At 46.0% G+C, this 22,200-nt stretch overlaps 1 protein-coding gene across 1 annotated transcript; it reads right to left on the bottom strand.

The window, feature by feature from the left end:
- Positions 1-34: 34 nt before the first annotated feature.
- On the bottom strand, positions 35-9,807 carry STPG3 (sperm-tail PG-rich repeat containing 3). The gene is made up of 7 exons (XM_082208035.1): positions 9,617-9,807; positions 8,753-8,820; positions 7,355-7,498; positions 5,179-5,267; positions 3,916-4,027; positions 2,564-2,689; positions 35-213 (listed from the first exon to the last, which is right to left on the bottom strand). Exons 1-7 carry the CDS (start codon positions 9,802-9,804, stop codon positions 80-82), a joined length of 861 nt encoding a protein of 286 aa, XP_082064161.1. The 5' UTR covers positions 9,805-9,807; the 3' UTR covers positions 35-79.
- Positions 9,808-22,200: the final 12,393 nt, after the last annotated feature.

Here is a 22,200-nt window from a genome sequence, read left to right as displayed (position 1 = left end):
ATGTTAAACACTGGGCAGAAATGGGGCATGCACCTTCAGGGCAATCAGGCTTTTAATCACACTCCTGGTAGGGGGGGTGTCACAGCGTTGAAAATGGCCCTGTCTCGTGCTTCTTGGGTCGCCTCACGCCTTGGATGAAGAAGCTGGGGGAGCAAGGTAGGCGAGCGATGTGCCCTCTCTCCACATTGTAAGTGCCGGGACCAGGGGTGGTGTCTGCAACCAAGGAAGAAAGTGGAAGAAGGTAACTAACTGAATGGCGGTGGTCAGAACTGCACACATAAATGTTTTGGGGCTCAGACTCAACAAGCAGGCATGGCAACAGCACCAACTGAAGCTTTTAACTATAAAAAACGTAGCCTCCTTGCAAAGGTTAGTCTGGTTTCACCTAGCCTGTCTATTTGGTAAACACTTTAAAATGGGTGGGGAAACTTCCGCTGGTGCTTTTGGATTGCAACTTCCATCATCCCTGCTCATTGGTCATGCTGCCTGGGGCCGGTGGGAGTTGGGAGTCGGAAGAAAAAAGGAACATCACACCACCATCTAAAAGTTTGCAGAAGTCATAAGAGTAGCAGTACTGGATCAGGCCAAAAAGCCCTGTGTTGGTCCAGCATCCTGTTCTCATGGTGGCTGATCAGATGCCTCTGGGAACCTGCAAGTGGGATCTGAGAGGAGCAGCACTGATTCTCAGCAACTGGCATTCAGATACATACTGCCTCTGACAGTGGAGGGAGAACATAGCCTTATCCTCCATGAATTTGTCTATATATATATATGGACAAAAAGATATTTGGCTGTGAACCAACTGCTGGGTGATGCTTCACTTACAATAAATAAATAAAATTTTATTTATACCCCACCCTTCCCGGTTCAGAAAACCTGGCTTGGGGTGGCTAATGACAGATTTAAAACTTAATTGTAATAAAACATAGAAGCAGCATAAAAGACAGTATAGAAGCATGAATAACTATTAATAAAGTTCAAAGTTCAAAAATCAATTTGGAGGAAATCCATCCAATAAACATTAGATAGTCACCAGGGCTAGCTGGCTGAATTAGTCATACTTTGTAATCTTCATAAAAGGGGAGGGAGAGGAAAGAGAAAGGAAATAAAAGATCAGGCTGAATTAAAATTAAAGGCCAGGCGGAATAGCTCTGTCTTACAGGCCCGGCAAAAGGAGGTTAAATCCTAAAGGGCCCTAGTCTCATGGGACAGCAGGTCGGAGCCATCACTGAAAAGGCCCTGGCCCTGGTGGAGGATAGTCTGACTTCCTTAGGGCCCGGGACCTCTAAACTGGTTCTTCATGGACCTTAAGGTCCTCTGTGGGGCATACCAGGAGAGGTGGTCCCATAAATAAGAGGGCCCCAAGCCACAAAGGGCTTTAAAGGTCAAAACCAGTACCTTGAACCTGACCCTAACTCCACTAGGAGCCAGTGCAACTGGTAAAGCACTCTGTGAATATGCTCCCATGGCAGGGACCCCGTGAGGAGCCTCGCCGCAGCATTCTGCACCCGCTGGAGTTTCTGGGGCAGTTTCAAGGGCAGCCCCATGTAGAGCAAATTACAGTAAAGCATGGAAGTGACTGTCATATGGATCACTCTGGCCAGATCGGGGCGGGAAAGGTAAAGGACCAACTGCTTGATGCGGTGAAGGTGGAAAAATGTCGCCTTGGCTGTTGCTGTAACCTGCGCCTCCATGGAAAGTGAGGCGTCAAGGATTACATCCAAACTCTTAACAGAAGGCACTGGCACTAATTGGGCCCCCGCAAGAGAAGGGAGTTGGTCCCTCAACCCCATGCCATCCCGACCCTGCCAGGGGACCTCTGTCTTCGAAGGATTTAATTTCAATCGGCTCCCATGAAACCACCCACCACAGCCTCCAAGCATCTGGTCAGTGTGTCAGGGGCCGAGTTGGTGTGGCCATCCATCAGCAGATAGAGCTGAGTGTCATCATAATGTTATAATGGCAGCAATGGTCAGGGGTACTGCTAAGTCTTATTAATATTCAATCTCTGCCCCTTTATATACAGTCATACCTTGGAAGTCAAACGGAATCTGTTCCGGAAGTCTGTTCAACTTCCAAAATGCTCGAAAACCAAAACACAGCTTCTGATTGACTGCAGGAAGCTTCTGCAGCCAATTGGAAGCAGCGGAAGCCCCGCTGGATGTTTGGCTTCCAAAAGAATGTTCGAAAACCGGAACATTGTTCAGGAGCCAAAACGTTAGAGAACTAGGCTGTTTTACTTCCAAGGTACAAGTGTAGGTGCGCAGCGCTCCCTCTCGCTGTTCTAGCTTCTGGCTTAGCCACGTGCAGCCTCTTCAGGGCAGGGGGAGCCATTATCCCGCTGCCCTGAAGAGGCTGTGTGGCTATCCCAGAAGCCAGAAGAGCAAGAGGGATCTCTGCGCAGCGATCCCTCTTGCTGTTCTGGCTTCTGGGATTCGGAATTTTTTTTTTCTTGTTTTCGTCCTCCAAAAACTAGCTGCGTCTTATAGTCTGGTGCATCTTACAGAACAAAAAATATGGTAGTTAAAAGAGTGGTGGGAGGGAACCTGTTACCATTCCTTACCTTTCCTGGCCCACTTGTGCATAGTGTTTCGTGCAGGGCTGATGATGATAGAGGGTGATCTAAACATCACATGTTTGTATGCACTTTCTGTGTTGTACTTATTGGGTGCTGGATCCATCATATTATCTAGGGAAGAGAAAAGGGGTGAGAGAGAAGCCGGCCCAATCTGTGGTGCTAGATACTAATGGAGAGGGAGGGGAGAAGTTGGCATTGCCAGGCACTGACTTGAAGAGCTGCAACCCAACAGAGACCCTCTTGGATATGCTTAGCATAGCTCCCCTTACTGTTACTGCCAGGAGCAACTTATGCTGCTCTTGCCCACCTCCCTTGTAGTGTTGAGTGGACCCAAGTGAAGAGGTCAAGTTAAATGGGCAGTGTAGATATGAAACAAAAATTATATACAGGCAACCCCCCACCACCACTGTTGCACACATTCAAATAAAAGCTTGACCCTACACACGTGCATCCCTGCAGCCTGGAAGGGGCTGGAAAAGGGGACAGAATGGGGTAGGGGCCTAATGGGGTGAGCAGGTTTACATGCCTACATGCATGGTCAGGAATGCAGCCCCCACACAAAACAGTATTGTTTGAACGTAGGAAAACAGCTAAATAGCTTACAAAAACAGTTTTAAAATACTGAGGAATAAACAGTTAAAACCATGTACGTAATTTAAAATTCTGTAGTTAAAATTAACAGTAAGAGATTAGATCTTGTCAGCATCCATGTTTCTGGTCAGGCTGGCCTAAACAATAATGTTTTGAGCAGGTGGTGAAAGGAGTACGACATAGGTGCCTGCCTGGTGTTAATAGGCAAGGAGTTCCAAAGTGGGTCCCATAACAACAAAAGAATTATTTTCTTGCAAGTGCAGAACAAATAGGTGGCAGCTGTAACAGTGTCAGATCTGCAAATTGAAGCGGTCAAATGGGTTTATATAGAGAAGGCAATGTGCAAGTAACTGGTCCCAAATAACTTGGCCTCGAAACAAATCTTTGAGCAGAGGTGTTAGCTACTGGCAATGTCTCACTAAAAAGGGAGGAACCCTACCGAAGGCAAATTTCTGGTAAAAATCTGGAGTTTGCACTCAGCAAGTGCTCAGCTTCCTGACTGGCAATAAAGGGCAAGAATAGAGTCCTGGGGCACACCTTGACCCAGATAAGGATAATAGCTCCATTGGTAGAACATGAGACCCATAATCTCAGGGTCATAGTTTTGTGACCCATATTTGTAAAAAAATATATAAAAAATTACATTGCAAGGATTTGGGCTAGATGAGCCCCTGGATCTCTTCCAACACTACAATTCTATGAAATAAATACCTCTTGATAACCTAAGGTACCCATTATGTTCTTACTTTTGCTGACAAGAGTGAACTCTCCCCTCTGTCCCATGGTGAAATGGGGGCTGTTTGGCAGGTTGGCTGGCTTGACATCCAGGGGCTGGCCGTAGTGGAAAGGAGAGGGCCACTGCAAATAACAGAGGGACAGCTGAGCTGCATGATCCTTCCTGGGGAGGGGGACCCACATGGTGGAGGAGGATAAAGGCTATATGACCAGTGAGACCCAACAGAGCTACATTTCCCAGAATGCTTTAACCATCAATCCTCCTTCCCAGGGAACTGTGGGAGTGGTAACTCTGACAGGGAGTAGGGGGCCTCCTAACAACTCTCAGCATCCTTAATGAACTACAGTTCCCAGGATTCCTTTGGGGAAGCCATGATATTCTAGTGCTTTAAATGTATGGTGTTAATGGGACTCCAAATCTGTGGTTCTAAAGCAGCCTTGCCCAACCTTTGGTCCACAGATGCTCCCATTATCCCCAGGGACTGGCCCTGGTGGCTTGAAATGATGCTTTAAAGAATTCTATGGACAAATTCAAAGAGGATAAGGTTATCAATTGTTACTAATCATGATGGCTCTGCCCTGCCTTCCACAGCTGGAGGCAGTCATGTAACTGAGTTATGTGACACCCCAAGCCAAGGTGATATGTAACTTTACAATCTTTACAAGACATCTGAAATCAGCCCTGTATAGGAAAGTTATTTAATGTTGAACGTTACATTATGTTTTTATATATGTTGGAAGCCGCCCAGAATGGCTGGGGCAACCCAGTCAGACGCATGGGGTATTACTATTATACTATTAATTAGGATGTCTCTATTTTCCTTGGAGAAATGTTGGAGGGTATGAAAACTAGCTGCTGGAAATTGCAGTAAGAGAGTGCACTCTTATGCTCAGACCCTACTTGTACGAGGTGCTTCAAATGCATAGTGCAGATGGGGCCTTTAATTTATGACTGCTTCCAAATACAACAAGGCCACCACTAGCATTTATACAGTATACAGCTTGCTACTTGATCTTTGCAACATGGAGACTGACCCCGGGACCTGCATCTCTTGATTCTTTATATTACACTTTATGGATATTTATGGAGTTATTTATTTATACCGTTATTTTATTTATGTTTTGCATGTTGTCAACTGCTTTGATGCACTTTCTGAAAGGGAGGGTTGTAAATATTCCATTTAATTAATGAATGAAGCATGTGCTCTTGTCACTGAACTATATGAATTGGGTGGGGCATAGCACAAATGGACACCCCCATGCGTGACACTTACATTGGTCTCGTTGCTAAAATCCACTTTCTTAATGAACGGGTTATTGCTCAAAAACCAAGACTTCTGCCAAGAACGCCGCCCTCCGCCCTCTGGAGAAACAGAACAGACAAGGTTGAGGCAGCATCAGTGTTGTTACAGAGCCTTGAACTTTGAACCAGGCCCCCAACTGTCATCCCAAGAGACTTGGGACCCAACCTACATAGAGCCGGCCCAAGACACTTTGGCAGCTGAGGCAAACCACAAAATGGCATCCCCTCCCCAACCTGGGATGAAGGGGTGAGTGAAGACTTACATCAGGAACATGTACAGTGGTACCTCGGGTTAAGTACTTAGTTCTGGAGTACTTAAGTACTTCATTCCGGAGGTCCGTTCTTAACCTGAAACTGTTCTTAACCTGAAGCACCACTTTAGCTAATGGGGCCTCCCTCTGCTGCCGCGCCGCTGGATCACGCTTTCTGTTCTCATCCTGAAGCGAAGTTCTTAACCTGAGGTACTATTTCTGGGTTAGTGGAGTCTGTAACCTGAAGGTATGTAACCCGAGGTACCACTCTATGATCTAGTTGAGATTCCTGAGTTGCAAGACTAGATGACCCCTGGGGGACCATTGTAACTCTATAACTCTACAATTCTAAAGAGCTACAGCAGGAAGGGGGGAAGGAGAGCAGTGCCATCTGTTCACCAAGAGGCTGCTGTAGAGGCAGCTTTGAGGGTGGGGCTGCTAAGGAGACAGCAGATCTCTATGAAGCATGCCACAGTGATCTATGAAGCATGCCACAGTCAGTGATAGCAGTGGCAGCAGAAGTGGGGTTGGATGATGCATTCCTTGGTGGCCACATCTGCTGCCCCTGTGGATCCTGCCGCCTAAAGCGATTGCCTCATCTTGCCTCATGGGTGGGATGACCCTGAATCTACTCATGTAACAGGGTGAGGTGACAGAAAGCAGGGCTGAACAGGCCTTTCCATTTCCACATGCTGGTAGAATAAGCTATTCATTTATTTTTTGTTACTGCAAGTCTATGTCACATCCTTTGCCATTGTGGCCCCCAGGAGGTTGCCTGCTAGAAAATGTGGCCCTCAGGTTCCCCACTTCTTGGGGGAAAGTGTGACTTGTGAATATATAGTATCCAGAAAGTAGGCCTTACCTGTTGTAATCACACATGTTCTGCCCCCACAAGGGTCAGTTATTTAGGCAGTACTTTTTTTCTAGGGGGACCCAGGGGGACGCAACCCCTAAGCATTTTGTGAATCTAAGTTTGGCCTCATTGAGGGGCAGTATTTCAACATGAGTAGGAAAATGAGAGTACCCCTGAACATTTTTTTAAAGAAAAAAAGCACTTGTATTAGGTAAAGGTATAACAATGCTGCTCCTTTAAGAAAAGATACAGTGGTACCTCGGGTTAAGTACTTAATTCGTTCCGGAGGTCCGTTCTTAACCGGAAACTGTTCTTAACCTGAGGTACCACTTTAGCTAATGGGGCCTCCTGCTGCCGCTGCGCTGTCGGAGCACGATTTCCTGAAGCAAAGTTCTTAACCTGAGGTACTATTTCTGGGTTAGTGGAGTGTATGTAACCTGAAGCGTATGTAAGCGTATGTAACCTGAAGCGTATGTAACCTGAAGCGTATGTAACCTGAAGCGTATGTAACCCGAGGTACCACTGTAGTGTCTTTCCCCCTTTTTTAGACCTCAAGGCAGGTTGGGAAATGTAGGCACAACAATATGATAATTTCTATTGGCTCTACCCAGGGCGAGAAAATTACCTCCCTTCTCAAAGTCTCAGTTGCAAGCATCCTAGCCCTAGGATTTCTCCTACCCTCTGCATTGGAGAAATTGCATCCAATAAGCCATTTTTCTTAGGAAGCTCTGCAAATTCATGCAACACTGTAAATGAATAGCCTCATCTGTAACAACACACCAAGCGATATTGGTAGATAAAAACAATGAAGTTGTTTGTGGTAGAAAGTACGTAACTCAGACAGAAGAGTTTCTAATCCTGAACTAACTAACTAGCCAAGAGGAAACAAAGGCTTGTGCTTTTCTTCTCAGAGGATAGATCTAAGATGGCCTCTCAAAAATGTTGAAAACCTCTGGTCTAGTGGCTTAAACACAAACCATATTGATTCATGAATAGCTGGAAACTGAAAGAATGCTCTCTTAATCCCTTCCCTTCACTCGCACCTTTAGAAGGTGACTTCAACCCAAAGGTGTAGGATGGAGCACTGGTTTGCCGTAAGTTCACACTGCAGGCCGAATAAGCTGCTGGCCCAGGGCTGTCCGTGTTCGCTGCCATTGACAAGCGGCCTTCTGGAGATATGCGACCACCTGGAGCAAAGAGCAGATCATTCAGCTGATGCAGGTTGGGATCTGAATGCCCTGCAAGGAGGCTTCCTGGCTGCCCCTGCCCCAAGAGCCTGTCCTCCTGCCCCTATGCTTTTAACATAAGAATGCAAAACCTGTGGTCCTGCATATGTTGTTGGACTACAACTTCTGTAATCCATGAGCCTTGGCCATGTTTACTGGGACTGTTGGGAGCAGGAGAACAACCACATCTGGAGAGCCACAGTTTCCCCAGCCCTGGACCATGATGCATGTGTTACATATTTGTACTCCATAAGGTCAGCTTCTGAGGCTCTGCTTGCTTTACCTACCATCAAGGTCCCTCAGCTCTATAAACAGGGCCTTTTTAGTGGTGACCTATGAGAAATATGTGGTGTTTGCCCTACCATGTTATCTGTTGCTGGTTTTACTGGTTACTTTTAAGCTGACCATGCCATGCAAGAAATACAGTACTTGCTTCTGTCAGTCCTGCTGCAGGGCTCTGCAGATTTGTCTACCCATCAATGCAATAGGTATTGCAAGTGTCTAAAATAAGGAAGACAGAGAGGCCCTTAAATTGAGAGAAAGTGTGGCACAATCAGAGGCTGAGCAAGGAGGGTGTTGCTGGCCCTGGGTGACATCACCTCCCCGACCCTCGCCGTGGGCGGCGCCCTCCCAGGATGCTTGAGGCGGCCAGCAGCCCCCCCCCCCGAGCCTTGCGGCAGTCGGCAGATCCCCTGGGACATGCGCCCTGCTCCCCTGGGATGCTAGCTCCGCCCCCTGGGTGCATGCCGCTCTGGGTGCCGGGGCAGTTAGTTCTGCCTCTGGGCACAATGGCTAGACTTGCAATGAGTAGACTTGCATTCAGAAATCTTCTCAGACATGAAATGCAATGGTTCATCTTTGGTGAGTTACAGTCTCTCAGTCTAATCTACCTTGCAAGGTTGTTGTGAGCTAAAATGTGGATTTTGTTAGTTCAGATTATTGGCATTTGTCTGTCTCAGGAGACTGGAGAAGTGTGCCTTTAGGGATGAAGTGGAACTGTTGAAAGGTTACTGTGCCTGCTGTGGCTGTAGAGACCAATATGGGAATGACAGGTCTTCTTGCTACTGGGGCAGACGAAGGCTTCTAGTTGCCAATTCTACCTTACAGAATTACATTGAGACTGCACTATTGGTTTCCCTATTGGGCACCCACAAACCAATGGGGAGAAAGCCTTGGATTGCTCTTTTCTCTCTCTCAGACCTCCTTCCTACTTACTGCTCTGCTTTCCAAATTGAATTTCTGGGAGGAACGGTGTTGAGCTAGATTCCCTGCCCAGGCGACCCCTGAGAACAAAACACAAGCAACAAATGAGGAGAGGCTGTCCCAGCAGCTGGAAATGGAAGGAAAAAGTAAATGCCACTACTGGTGCCAGTAGTGGGAGAAATCAGGCATTCGCTGGATCCCACCATTTTATTTAGCTATACTGAAATTTATTCCCTATACTCCTGACACTCCTTATGTAAGCACGTAAGACAAGCCTAGATGGATCAGACCAAAGGCCCATCTAATCCATCACTTTGTTCTCACAGAGGCCAGCCAGATGCTTGTGGGAAGCACTCCAGGCTATTGACAACATTTTTAAAAAAGAATGGCAGCACAGTAAAAACAAATTGAAATAGAAAGAATGCATCAATATTATTTGCACTCAGGTTCTGCTTGTGGGATTCCCATAGGCATCCAGTTGGCCACTGTGCTGCAGGATGGGGCAGAGGCAAAAGAGGCCAGTTTCTGCACAAACACCCCCCTCTATCCTCCATTCAGGCAGGCAAGAGGCATGATCAGAGTTCAAGGACACATTCCACCCAGGCAAAATCACTGCAGGTGGGTGCGATGCCGGGCTATTGAGGGAGGGTATGGGGAGGGTATTTGTGGCATGTGGGGAGTCTTGGGGGCCATAGAAAGAGGCCTCAGGGGCTGTGTGTGGCCCCTTAGCCCTGAGGTTCCTCATACCAGGACTAGATGGACTGTTGGTTCTGGTCCAGCAAGACTCATCCATCCCATTTTAACTTAATGGGGTTAGGTGAGAATCTGGCCTTGTGGGGCATGCAGAAGGCCTGAGGCCTTCTCTGCCTGCATTACCGGTGCAAATGGTGGTGCCTCTTTAAAAGCAACTGAGATTTGGTGTTCCTTTTCTGGCTGGTATCCAGGTACATCTGGGCCATGAACTTGATGTGTTTCTGCTGGAACTCCATTTTCCTCAGCTGGGCAATGTTGACTCGCCCCATGCTCCCCCTCTGGCAGAATGGTTGCTGCACGTTGTGTGACATCAGTGGGTTCTCTCATTCCATGACTCCATGCGTTCTGTGCTGTTTGATGGTGGTGTCTCTTTTCTCCAAGGGTGGGGAATAGATGAGGCAGAGCGGTCCAGCTAGGTGCAGACCTATGATCAACAGAGGTTAGTTCTTTTGGGCTAATGGGGGGTGGGTGGTCACTGTTCTACTAACCCCAGTCTTCCCCCAGCCACCTGCCTGCCTTCTTGCTTAAAACCAGCCCAGGAGGTAACACTGGCTGCCTGTTTCCTCCTCAGGTTCAGTGTTGCCATTGCAGGGAGGAGGACGGGGCAAAACTATAATTTAGGCCTCATTCACATCTTACACTGTGATACCATATTAAATGTTTCCCTCAAAGAATTCAGGGGACTGTAGTTTCATAAGGATGCTGAGAGTTTATTGAAGACCCCCCTCTGAGAGCCATTCTGAGAAATTGCTTTTTAATTCACTCTTTATTAGTTTTCTATTAATTCAAAATTCTATTAATTCAAAATATACAAAGTCAGTCACAAAACATTTTGTTGCATGGTGATAATGATTTAAGGGTGGGTAAACACCTACTCTGGGACGCGGGTGGCGCTGTGGGCTAAAGCCTCAGCGCCTAGGGCTTGCCGATCGAAAGGTCGGCGGTTCGAATCCCCGCGGCGGGGTGCGCTCCCGCTGCTCGGTCCCAGCGCCTGCCAACCTAGCAGTTCAAAAGCACCCCCGGGGGCAAGTAGATAAATAGGTACCGCTTACCAGCGGGAAGGTAAACGGCGTTCCGTGTGCGGCTCTGGCTCGCCAGAGCAGCGTTGTCACACTGGCCACGTGACCCGGAAGTGTCTCCGGACAGCGCTGGCCCCCGGCCAATAAATGTGAGATGGGCGCACAAACCCCAGAGTCTGGCAAGACTGGCCCGTTTGGGCAGGGGTACCTTTACCTTTAAACACCTACTCCCTAGAAATTAATAATTGCTAGGATTTTGATTATTTGGGACATGAAGGGAGAATGCAAGCTGCATGGGAATTCCTATGGCTGAGCTACTGCCATCAAGGAAATATAGAGAAAAATTGAGGGACATTAACAATATAAGAGAACTCCTTCCCCCTTGCCCTGAGGTGTGAACGGAGGCTGGGGGTTTGGAAGGTTGACAGGGTAACTGCTCTGGGAGCAAGGGTGGCTGGGAGGAAGAACAGCTGAGATCCATCTTGGGCAGGATGGCTGAAGGCTGGCTGCTTTGCTGTGGGGTACCAGCCCCTCTTGGAAGGACCTGCTTGGCAGAGAGAGGGGCAGGCAACCAACTTTTGTAACAATATATACAAAATATAACAGAATCTAAAATTTAAAATGGATCTCAGTAGGATATGGTATTAACTACTGAAAATTGTAGCTGTGTAAGGGTAATAGGGGGTCTCTTAACAACTCTCAGGACATTAATAAACCACAGCTCCCAGAATTCTTAGAACATAGAGTGTTGAGAAAGAAAGGAATCTGTGTGCAAGTTGGATTGAATTTGGAAGAAAAATATTTCAAGCTCCTTGCAAAACTCTGGAAAAATAATGGAAAAAGAAAATGTGGAAATTTGAATTTTTCATAAAAAAAATAAGGATGGATAAGAATGGTTGACATGAAAAGAGACTGGGAGCCATAGACTTGGATTTGGATTAAGGACTGTATACTAATCAAATAACTATGGATTGATGCTCTAATACATAAACACAGTGAAGAAATCTTGGAGAAAATAAAGAAGGCAGATTGAATCTAATATTGAAGGTAACATTGTGATGCTGAACTGGAGGAGAGCTATTGTAAACTATTATAATCTTATCTAGAGAATATTCCTTGGACTTCTTGCATTAAAATAAATGAATGAAGTATAGAGTCCCAGATCGAAGACCGGAAAATTATAGCAGAGGGGAAACATTCAACTATTTTGATGAACTATTGTATATGTTTATAATTGACAGATGGATAGCTGGAAGGCCTTTATACCCTTTTCTTTTTTCTGCTTTTTTATTCCTTTCTTCTGTTATTCCTTTCTTTAATTTCTGGGCCTGGGTAGCACTGTGGTCTAAACCACTGAGCCTCTTGGGCTTGCCGAGTGTAAGGTCATCAGTTTGAATCTGCACAACAGGGTGAGCTCCCGTTGCTCTGTCCCAGCTCCTGCCAACTTAGCAGTTCAAAAGTATGCCAGTGCAAGTAGATAAATAGGTACCACGGCAGTGGGAAAGTAAACAGCGTTTCTGTGCGCTCTGGTTTCCATCACGGTGTTCCATTGCTCCAGAAGCGGTTTAGTCCTGCTGGCCACCTGACCTGGAAAGCTGTCTGTGGACAAACGCCAGTTCCCTTGGCCTGAAAGTGAGATGAGCGCCGCAACCCCATAGTCGCCTTTGACTGAACTTAACCGTCCAGGGGTCCTTTACCTTCACCTTACCTTACCTTACCTTTACCTTTTTAAATACTTTCTTTTATTACTGTATTTTGAAAAACTCTAATAAAACTATTAGACATAAATAAATAAATAAATAAACCACCCCAAATGAGAGAGAGAGAGAGAGAGAGAGAGAGAGAGAAGACAATCCTGTGTGAGAGGCAGGGTAGAGAGGATCTTTCAAGGTGGGAGATTGAGAGAATGCGGCAAAACTCCCACATGAGAGCTGGGAGGGTCCATCCTCCTTGGAATAAAGGTTAAGATATATTGTTTATATATTGTATATCAACAATATAAGATATATCAACAAACTATGTTCTGTTTTATGGGTTTCCCCTTTTCTTTTCCTTTATCTTCTTTTCTCTTTCTTACATCTTCTCTTTCTTATTGTTTTCCTTCTCTTTAGATTAGTTTGATTTTCTGGTATTTTATGCTGAAAACTTTTAATTAAAATTTTTATTTTTAAAAAGGAAGAGGCCTTGCTGCTTCTCTCTATTCCTTGGGAGGCGATGCCTTTTCAGACATGGTGCCTTCTGAAACACCTATACACACTTCCCTGGGAGTAAGCAATGGGACTTATTTCTGATCAAATATGTATCTTACCTCTCAGGAGGATATGTGATTGCAGCTATCACTGAGTTGTTTAATCAAGTGATATTTATATATATATGGATGAGAGAGAAATTGGGGTTGGCAGTTGGCTTTTAGTATGCAATTCCTCATCAAGAGATTCAATGTCATCCATTATTGGTCAGAGAGAAATGAGTGGAGACAGGAACCAGTAGAAGAAAAGCAAGATCTTTATTTTTCTGTTACAACAGCGTCCCATCCCATCAACACCCCCACTCCTTATATGCAGGTGAAGACCCAGAGAAAGATGTGTAACAGCTTTTAAAGGCTTTATGAATTGCCCAACCCCTTAGCCAAAGGCCACCCAAAAGCATCATACAAGGAGTGTATGATTTGTCTCTCAACATACCTGATAATGCTTGCTGATTGCCTTATCCTGGCCAGTCTTGAGGCACTCTTTTGAAATGGTAAATACTCTAGTTCTTGAAACCATTGTCACAGACCTCCCCTATTTTTACACAAAATGTAGTCTGCTTCCCTTTTTCCCTGACAGAATTACCGCGCCCAGTGCTGTCACCACCCGGAGGTCATAAATGACAATTGAACTTTGAAAGACAGAATATACAGACTTTGTCAGATAACACAGATAATGAGTGTCCCGTAGGAAGAACTGCCATCATTGCAAGAGAGCTGTGACATTTTAATAGGGGATTGAGATATGGATATGCTTGTACCCCTTCCAATCTGCGCCTCATCCCGAGGGACGAGGGTAGGGTGAGCAAGGATTACTCACCTCCATCACTGGTGCTGTGCAATGCCAGGTCTATAGGCAACAAAACCGCCACCCTGCGAGATTTCTTTATCTCGCAGGGGGTCGACCTGGCTTGTGTGACGGATACTTGGGTGCACGAAGGGGCAACAGTTACCTTACGAGAGATGGCGCCCGCAGGTTTCTCTGTCCTCCACCAGTCACAGACTGTGGGCCAGGGGGAGGGGTGGCATTATTAATCCGGGAAGATTGTCCTTTCAGGGCTCTACTATCGCCATCGATCCCCAGCATTGAATGTGTTGGCCTAGTGTGGGGCTCCGAGGAGAGCTTGGCTGTCTGGCTGGTGTACTGGCCACCTAGCGCACCAGCAGCCACCCTGTCAGGCCTATTGGAGGCGGTGGCCGGCTGGGCCTTGGAGTTCCTTAACCTATTGGTATTGGGGGACTTCAACATCCATGCTGATGCCACTCCCTCCTCACAGGCTCTGGACCTGGTGTCTTCCATGGCGACACTAGGGCTCTCCCAGTTTGTTTCGGACCCCACACATCAAGCAGGCCACACGCTGGATTTGATCTTTGGCGTAGGTATAGATGTGATCATGTCTCCTTCGATGAAGGTGCCATGGTCTGATCACTACACTCTGAAAGCCAGGATTGGCTTTCCACCCCCACCCTGCTTAGGTGGCAAGCCAATTTGGGCTCGCCCGCAGAGGCTGATGGACCCTGATAGATTCCGCCAAGCCTTGCGGGACCTTGCTCTCCCTGGCGAATCATTGACTGAGCTTGTTGAGGGCTGGAATACCCAGCTCCTGGCTGCCATCGATGAGATCGCACCTAAGCGCCCTCTGCGACCCCACAGAAACCGGGCTCCCTGGTTTACCAAGGAGCTCCGGAAAATGAAGTGGGACCTCAGACAGCTAGAGCGAGTATGGTGGGGTGCCCGTGATGGAGCTTCAAGAACATCTTATAGGCTTTTATGAAAACCTACGAGATGGCGGTGAAGGCTGCTAAGAAGTCTTACTTCTCGGCCTCCATTGCATCCGCTAGCTCTCGCCCAGTGCAATTATTTAGTATAATCAGGTCTTTAACGTCCCTTGAGGGACAGCCAAATCTAAATAACAATTTGACACACAGCTGTGAGGCATTTGCGAGCTTTTTTGCGGAGGTCTTGTTGCTCCGCCTTGACCTCCCTGCCAATTTGGATACAATAAAGGAACTGGAGGCCCCTCGACTGTCCTCGGGTCCAGTATTGGACCACTTCAACCGGATATCCCCAGCTGATGTGGACAGACTCCACCAAGCTGGAAAGCCCACCACCTGTCCTCTCAACCCGTGCCCGTCTTCGCTGATTAGAGCGTGTCCAGACGAGGTGCGGGCCCTCCTGGGGGATATCATCAATTTGTCCCTTGGCACGGGGACATTCCCAGGGGAACTGAAGGAGGCAGTGGTGTACCCGCTCTTAAAGAAAACATCATTAGATCCTTTAGATCTATCCAATTACCGCCCGGTTTCGAATCTTCCGTTCCTGGGTAAGGTGATTGAGAGAGCGGTTGCTGAACAGCTTAGTGGGTTTCTGGATGAAACATCGGCTCTGGATCCATTCCAGTCTGGCTTCCGCGCTGGTCATGGGACTGAGACAGCTCTGGTTGCCCTAACAGATGATCTTCGTAGACAGCTAGATTGAGGCAGGTCGGGGTTGCTGATTCTTTTAGATCTGTCAGCAGCTTTCGACATGGTCGATCACGAACTTCTGGACCACCGCCTTGCCGACGTGGGGATCCAGGGCACAGTCCTTCGATGGCTGCGCTCGTTTCTCTCTGGTCGGGGACAGAGGGTGGCGCTTGGGGGGGAATTGTCATCGCGCCACTCCTTGGTGTGTGGAGTACCGCAGGGTGCGATACTCTCCCCCATGCTTTTCAACATCTTTATGCGCCCCCTCGCCCAGCTTGTTCGGAGTTTTGGGCTGGGTTGCCATCAGTATGCCGATGACACCCAACTTTATCTGTTGATGGATGGCCAGCCTGACTCGGCCCCAGACACACTGACCAGATGTTTGGAAGCTGTGGCTGGATGGTTACGTGGGAGCTGGTTGAAGCTAAATCCTTCGAAGACAGAGGTCCTGTGGCTGGGACGGGACGATATGGGATTGGGGGGGCAACTCCCATCTCTTGCGGGGGCGCAATTAGTGCCAGCACCGTCCGTTAAGAGTTTGGGTGTAATCTTCGACACCTCCCTTTCCATGGAGGCGCAGATTGCAGCTATAACAAAGGCGGCATTTTTCCATCTCCGCCAAACTAAGCAGTTGGCTCCTTACCTCTCTCGCCCTGACCTAGCCACTGTGATCCACGTGACGGTCACCTCCAGACTGGATTATGGTAACTCGCTCTACGTGGGGCTGCCTTTGAGACTGACCCAGAAACTCCAGCGGGTGCAGAATGCTGCAGCGAGACTCCTTATGGGTTCTTCACTGCGAGATCACATTAACCCGGTGCTATACCAGCTGCACTGGCTCCCGGTGGAGTATAGGATCAGGTTTAAGGTGCTGGTTTTAACCTTTAAAGCCCTATACGGCCTAGGACCCTCGTACCTACAGGACCGCCTCTCCTGGTATGCCCCACAGAGAAACTTACGGTCTTCAAATAAAAACATCTTGAAGGTCCCAGGCCACAGAGAAGTTAGGCTGGCCTCAACTAGAGCCAGGGCTTTTTCGGCTGTGGCTCCGATCTGGTGGAACACTCTGTCACAAAAGACTAGGGCCCTGCGGGACTTGACATCTTTCCGCAGGGCCTGTAAGACAGAGCTGTTCCACCAGGCCTTTGGCCAGGGCACAGCCTGACTCCCTCCCTCGGCAATCTTCGCGGAGCTCTGGCCCAATGGTTGCCAGTGGCTTGAATTAATTAATTTTATAATGAATGATTTTAGAGTGTTGTTTATGCTGTACTTTTGTACTGTTTTATTGTTGTTAGCCACCCTGAGCCCGGCTTTGGCTGGGGAGGGCGGGATATAAATAAAATTTATTATTATTATTATTATATTGCAGCGTTTCAAGGAACTCGAAGAGCAGATAAGGGACAACTGAAGGAAGAAAAAGGAGGCTACACTTTCTTCTGGAAAGGTCTACCTGAACAAGAATGTCGAATACATGGAATAGGCTTTGCTATGAAAAAAACAATCTTGTGAAGCTCTTGTCAGAAGTCTACCTGCATTAATGAGCGACTTTCAACACTTCGAATAAAAGTCGCTAAAAAACCAACAGGCTACTAGTCTAAGCACTTACGCCCCAACACTGGATGCTGATGAAAAAATTAAAGAAAATTTTTACTCTCAGCTGGATAGCATCCTATCTGGGTGAGATTTTGATCTGTGGCCTGGGACTATTGGGAAAGAAGGAATTGGCAACAGCAACCAGAACAGAATCTTACTTTTGATTATATGTGCAGCACACAACTTTGTTATTATCAACACACTCTTTCATCAAAAAAATAAATTGAAAACCACTGGTACCTCTGACTTAGACTATGTAATTGTCCAAGCATAAGATTGCCATGATGTGCTCCTTACCAGAGCTATGACGAGTGCTAACGAATGCTGGACAGATCACTGATTAATATGCTCCACAATGGCTACCAAGCTTGTACCTCAACACAGGCATCAAGGAAGGGAATCAAGGTACAAAATGAACACTCAATCCCTTCAAGATCCTATTAATGGGATTGCTTCCGAATGATTCTTAAGGACCATCTGCTTTTGGAGTTCCCTGATAACATTGAGGAACACTGAACCAAGCTAAAAACATCCATTACTGCAGCCTGTGAACAAACTATTGGATACCAAACCAATAAACACCAGGACTGGTTTGATGAGAATGACAGTGAGACTGAATGCATGATTGACAAGAAAAGAAAGGCCTTGCAGATCTGGCAAAGAGATGGAAACTGTGCCACTAAGAAAAAAGGCTATGCTAAGGCTGAGGTTCAAAGAAGAACCTGAGAACTAAAGAACACCTGGTAGATTAAAAAAGCTCAAGAAATCCAGCACTTAGCTGACTCTCATGATGCATAGAGTTTCTTTAAAGCCACAAAGACCATCTATGGGTCAATAAATCATGGAATATGCTCTCTATGCTCAACAAATGGTACCACACTTCTAAAAGATAAAGAAGCTATTGGACAGCACTGGAAAGAACATTACCAACATCTCCTAAGCCGCAACTCCCCCATAGCTGCTGATGTCTTCTCACAAATTCTGCAAAAACAAATTAGAGATGAGATTGCAGTATCTCCAAATCTGGGAGAGCTGTGTACAGCTATTAACCAAATGAAAAACAACAAAGCCAGCGGACCTGAAGGAATACTTGCCGAAGTCTTCAAAGTGGACGGAATTGAACTTACACAACAACTTCACAAGCTCATGGGAGAGAGAGATCCCAGCAGACTTTAGGGTTGCCACGATATTTTTTTAAAAATAATATTTATTGAGTTTCCAAAAATTTAAATTTAAACACTACAAAAAAACAAAAAAGAAGAAGAAACAAACAAACGAAAAACAACACAATATCATACAAAAACACTACAAAACTAAAACATAAGACAAATAAAACAAAACAATAACCATTTAAAACATATTAAACAATTTCAATGTCATATCTTTCGTTCGTTTATTTTCACGACTTTCTCACACCTCCCTTTTTGTATTCAACATCAATTAATTATTTCAGCAATTCCTTTCCATCTTCCCCTGTTTTCTATCCTATAATTATCTTAACACATTCTAACCTTATTTTGTTCCCTTTAATACAGTGGTGCCTCACAAGACGAAAAGAATCCATTCTGTGATTCTCTTCGTCTAGCGGTTTTTTCGTCTTGCAAAGCAAGCCCATTGACGGATTAGCGGATCAGCGCTATTAGCGGCTTTTAGCGGCTTATCTGCTGATCGGATCAGCTGATAAGCGGCTTAGAGGCTTAGAAAAAGGGGGGGGAGAGAGAAAACCAGCAGGAACTCGCAAGACATTGTCGTCTTGCGAAGCAAGCCCATAGGAAATTCGTTTTGCGAAGCACCTCCAAAACGGAAAACTCTTTCGTCTAGCGAGTTTTCCGTCTTGCGTGGCATTCGTCTTGCGGGGCACCACTGTACTCTATTGATCTATTTATACTTAATTCCTTATAACATTTCTGCTAAAGCCATATAATTTCATTCCAACTGTGTTCTAACATTCATTAATTTTGCAATATTTCTATAAATAGTCTTTAAACTTCCAGTCTTCTTCCACCAGCTCTTCTCCCTGGTCTCGGATTCTGCCGATTCTCTCAGCCAGCAAAAAGCAGATGATTCACAACAAAACTTAGGGGTCTGGCAGGGCAAGTCCACCTCCTTCTTTAGCATCCGTTAATATCTTAAGTTTTACTCGGGGCTTCCTGCCCTGCCAAACAAATCTAGAGACGTCCCTCTGCCACCTCCTGAAGCAATCCCTCCCATCCAAAGCTTGCAATGTTTGAAACAAAAGCAACATCCCCAACATCACAGCAACCCTCATCCCCACCACAACAACTCGGCCCAACAATAACCACTTCCAATTTAACCCCATTTTCCAAATCCCCCTTCTCTTCAAGCCAACATCCTTCACAATTGCCCTTGAATAAATTCACATTTTCCTCGGGTAGGGCTCTGATCCTCAATTTCATCTGTTTCTCTTTAAGTTCAGTCATAACCAGTGTCGGCTTGAATTCATAAAGTTGTCCTTGAATGGATGGGACTCTCTCCAGTTGAATACTTTAACTTCAGCAGCAAGGGTTTTCTCCTTAACTTCATCCGCAGTTTGCCGTATCAGGATAGATTCCTGTATCAATTTCTGGGTGGTTTCTATATTAGTATTCACAACATCCACTTTCATATTTATCACGTCCATTTTCTTGTGAAGTTGTTCCAGCGAGTCATTTATTTTCACTAATACAACCGCTAAGGTCTCTTCTGGCGACATTCCGTCTTTCACATCTGCCATAACACTCAATAAATTCAAGGTCAATCTCACAGTCTCACGGGTGTTATCTTACCGCTGGAAATTTCCCAGCCCAGAACTTCCACTAGAGGGAAACAGTTTCTATTTGTATTGATACATAATATCCTCTTATAGGCACAGTTGAAACGACCCAAAACTAATTTCAAAGTTACTTTCACTGCTGGAGACAGTAGAAACAATGTATCTTCTCTTATGCTAGCTGTCAATGAACGATCCAAACGCTGTCAATAAACATCCCACCAATCATCGGACCTACTAGCAGCCCGTTCCCAGCGTCCGAGCGGCGGTATTTTGCCTCTCTTGGTCTCTTCCGCAGGCAAACTCAGTCCACAACTCCCCCTCCCCTCTTCTCCTGCCTCCAAGGGGGGGGGATTATATTCTTTACTTATGGAAATTTAGTCTTTACAAAAGGCTTTCCAAGACTTCAGCTTGCAGACTCAATTGCTTCAGTCTATTTACAAAAGGGGAAGGCGGACTTCCTGTATTGAACCTTCCCCGTTTCGATGCCAAATTAGACGTTTTTAAAAATCCAATTTTCCCGATTAAGCTCTACTCACGGGTAGTTACTTTAGAGTCAAATTGTCCACAGGAAAAAGTCAGCGCTCTCCGACAACAGCTATGTGGCTTCGCTCCGTGGAAGAAGCAGATGATTCGAAGCACCGCACTGCTCACCCCACGTCGCTCCAGATCCCCAAAATCGGGTTTCCCCGCGAGTGGGGGAGGCGCAAAAGGTGCCCGCCGAATCCCACGCTCACAGGCTACTTCCGCCTGTGATTTTTAACGGGTCTCCGCCTTCGCCGTGGCGGCCAGACCCAGATTTCCACGGGACTGATTCCTCCTGATCAGAGGAATCCAGCCATTGCCGGAGGCGCCTCCCCGGAAGTGTTCGGGATGCCAAGATTTTCAATCTCTTTTAAAAAGGTGACACAACGGATTGCGGAAACTATCGAGGCATCTCTTTATTAGCTGCAGCTGGCAAAATTCTTGCAAGGATCTTAGCAAACCATCTCTTAACAATATCCGAAGCTACCCTTCCTGAATCCCAAAATTATTTTAGACCTTCTAGGGGTCTAAAATTTTCACCGCTTGACAGCTTCAATAAAAATGCAGAGAGCAAAGCCAATCTCTGTATATGGTGTTTACTGACCTAAGGCCTTTGACACTGTAAATCGTAATGCCCTGTAGACTGTCCCTCTGAAATTGGCTGCCCAGATAAATTTGCGAACATCGTTCGGCTCTTCCATGATAATATCACAGCAACAATTGCAGATAACAATGGCTCTCAAAGTGAACCATTCATAGTGGGATCAGGTGTTAATCAGGGTTGTGTTATTGCCCCAACTCTATTAATTATTTTCATTGCCATGATCTTACACTTTGTCGAAGGGAAACTCCCCACCAGAGTAGAAATCATATATCAAACAGATGGAAAGCTCTTTGAGTAGGCTGAAAGCAAAGCGTAAGGTTACCTTAACTTCTGTCATAGAGCTTCAGTATGCTGATGACAACGTAATGTGTGCACACTCAGAGGATGACCTCCAAACCATCCTAAATATCTTTGCAGAAGCTTATGAAAAGCTTGGCCTGTCACTCAACATCCAAAAAACCAAAGTGCTGCACCAACAAGGACAAAACAACCACTCTACAGCACAATAAATCCAAATCAATGGTGTAACGTTGGAAAGTGTCTATCACTTCTCCTACCTGGGCAGTTAAATTTTCACAAGGGCAGACTGGTGATGAAATCCAGCATCGTCTGAGCTCTGTGAGTGCAGCTAACTGAAGTGCAGTGTTTGAGGACTGGGACATTCACAGGGAAACCAAAATGCTTGTTTAGAAAGCTCTTGTGTATGCTTGTGAAACGTGGACCACATATAAATGCCACCCCCAACTGCTTGAAAGATTCCATCAACAGTGTCTCCAAAATTTTTTTGAACATAACTTGGGAAGACAGGCGAATGAATGGCAGTGTACCGGATGAAGCAAAGATCACCAGTGCTGAAGCAATGGTTCTTCAACATCAACTTCATTGGGCTGGTCATGTTGTGCGGATGCCTGATTATCATCTTCCAAAGCAACTACTCTATTCCGAACTTAAAAATGGAAAGTGTAATGCTGGTACTCAACAAATGAGGTTTAAAGACTGTCTCAAGGCAAATCTTAAAAAATGTAGTATAAACACAACAATTGGGAAACACTTGCCTGTGAGCGCTCCAATTGGAGAACAGTCTATACCAAAGGTGTCATGTGCTTGGAAGACACTCAAACTCAGGACACAAGGGAGAAACGTGCTAAGAGGAAGGCACACTTGGCAAATCCACACCGTGATCAACTCCCGCCCGGAAACTATGGAAACACTGTGGAAGGATGTGTGGATCCAGAATTGGCCTCCACAGTCACTTACGGACTCACTGTTAAGACCATATTCATGGAAGACAATCTTACTCAGCTACAAAGAAGAAGAAGGTGGGGATCCCAGGACTAGGTCAGAGACAATGTGCTGGAGAGGAGTCTCAATGAAGAGTTTTTAACCCAGCATCTATTTTTCTTTATTATTTTTTAAAACTTACTTATTGATTTTTCACAATTTTTTTTTACAAATGTTAACATAAACTGTAAGTTACTTTAT

The sequence above is a fragment of the Podarcis vaucheri genome, assembly GCF_965113315.1.
Source record: "Podarcis vaucheri genome assembly, chromosome: Z".
NCBI lineage: Eukaryota > Metazoa > Chordata > Lepidosauria > Squamata > Lacertidae > Podarcis > Podarcis vaucheri.
Note: the sequence above shows the minus strand (reverse complement) of the source record. Positions and strands in the feature narration are given on the sequence as shown.

Bases quoted from the DNA above. Each gene is read 5' to 3' on its own strand.
- STPG3 (XM_082208035.1), bottom strand. From the start codon at position 9,804: ATGTCACACAACGTGCAGCAACCATTCTGCCAGAGGGGGAGCATGGGG. The intron at 7,499-8,752 runs GTAAGTAGGAAG...TCTTTGCTCCAG, and splicing joins TCAATTTGGAAAGCAGAGCA to GTGGTCGCATATCTCCAGAA. The intron at 4,028-5,178 runs GTAAGTGTCACG...TGTTATTTGCAG, and splicing joins ATTTTAGCAACGAGACCAAT to TGGCCCTCTCCTTTCCACTA.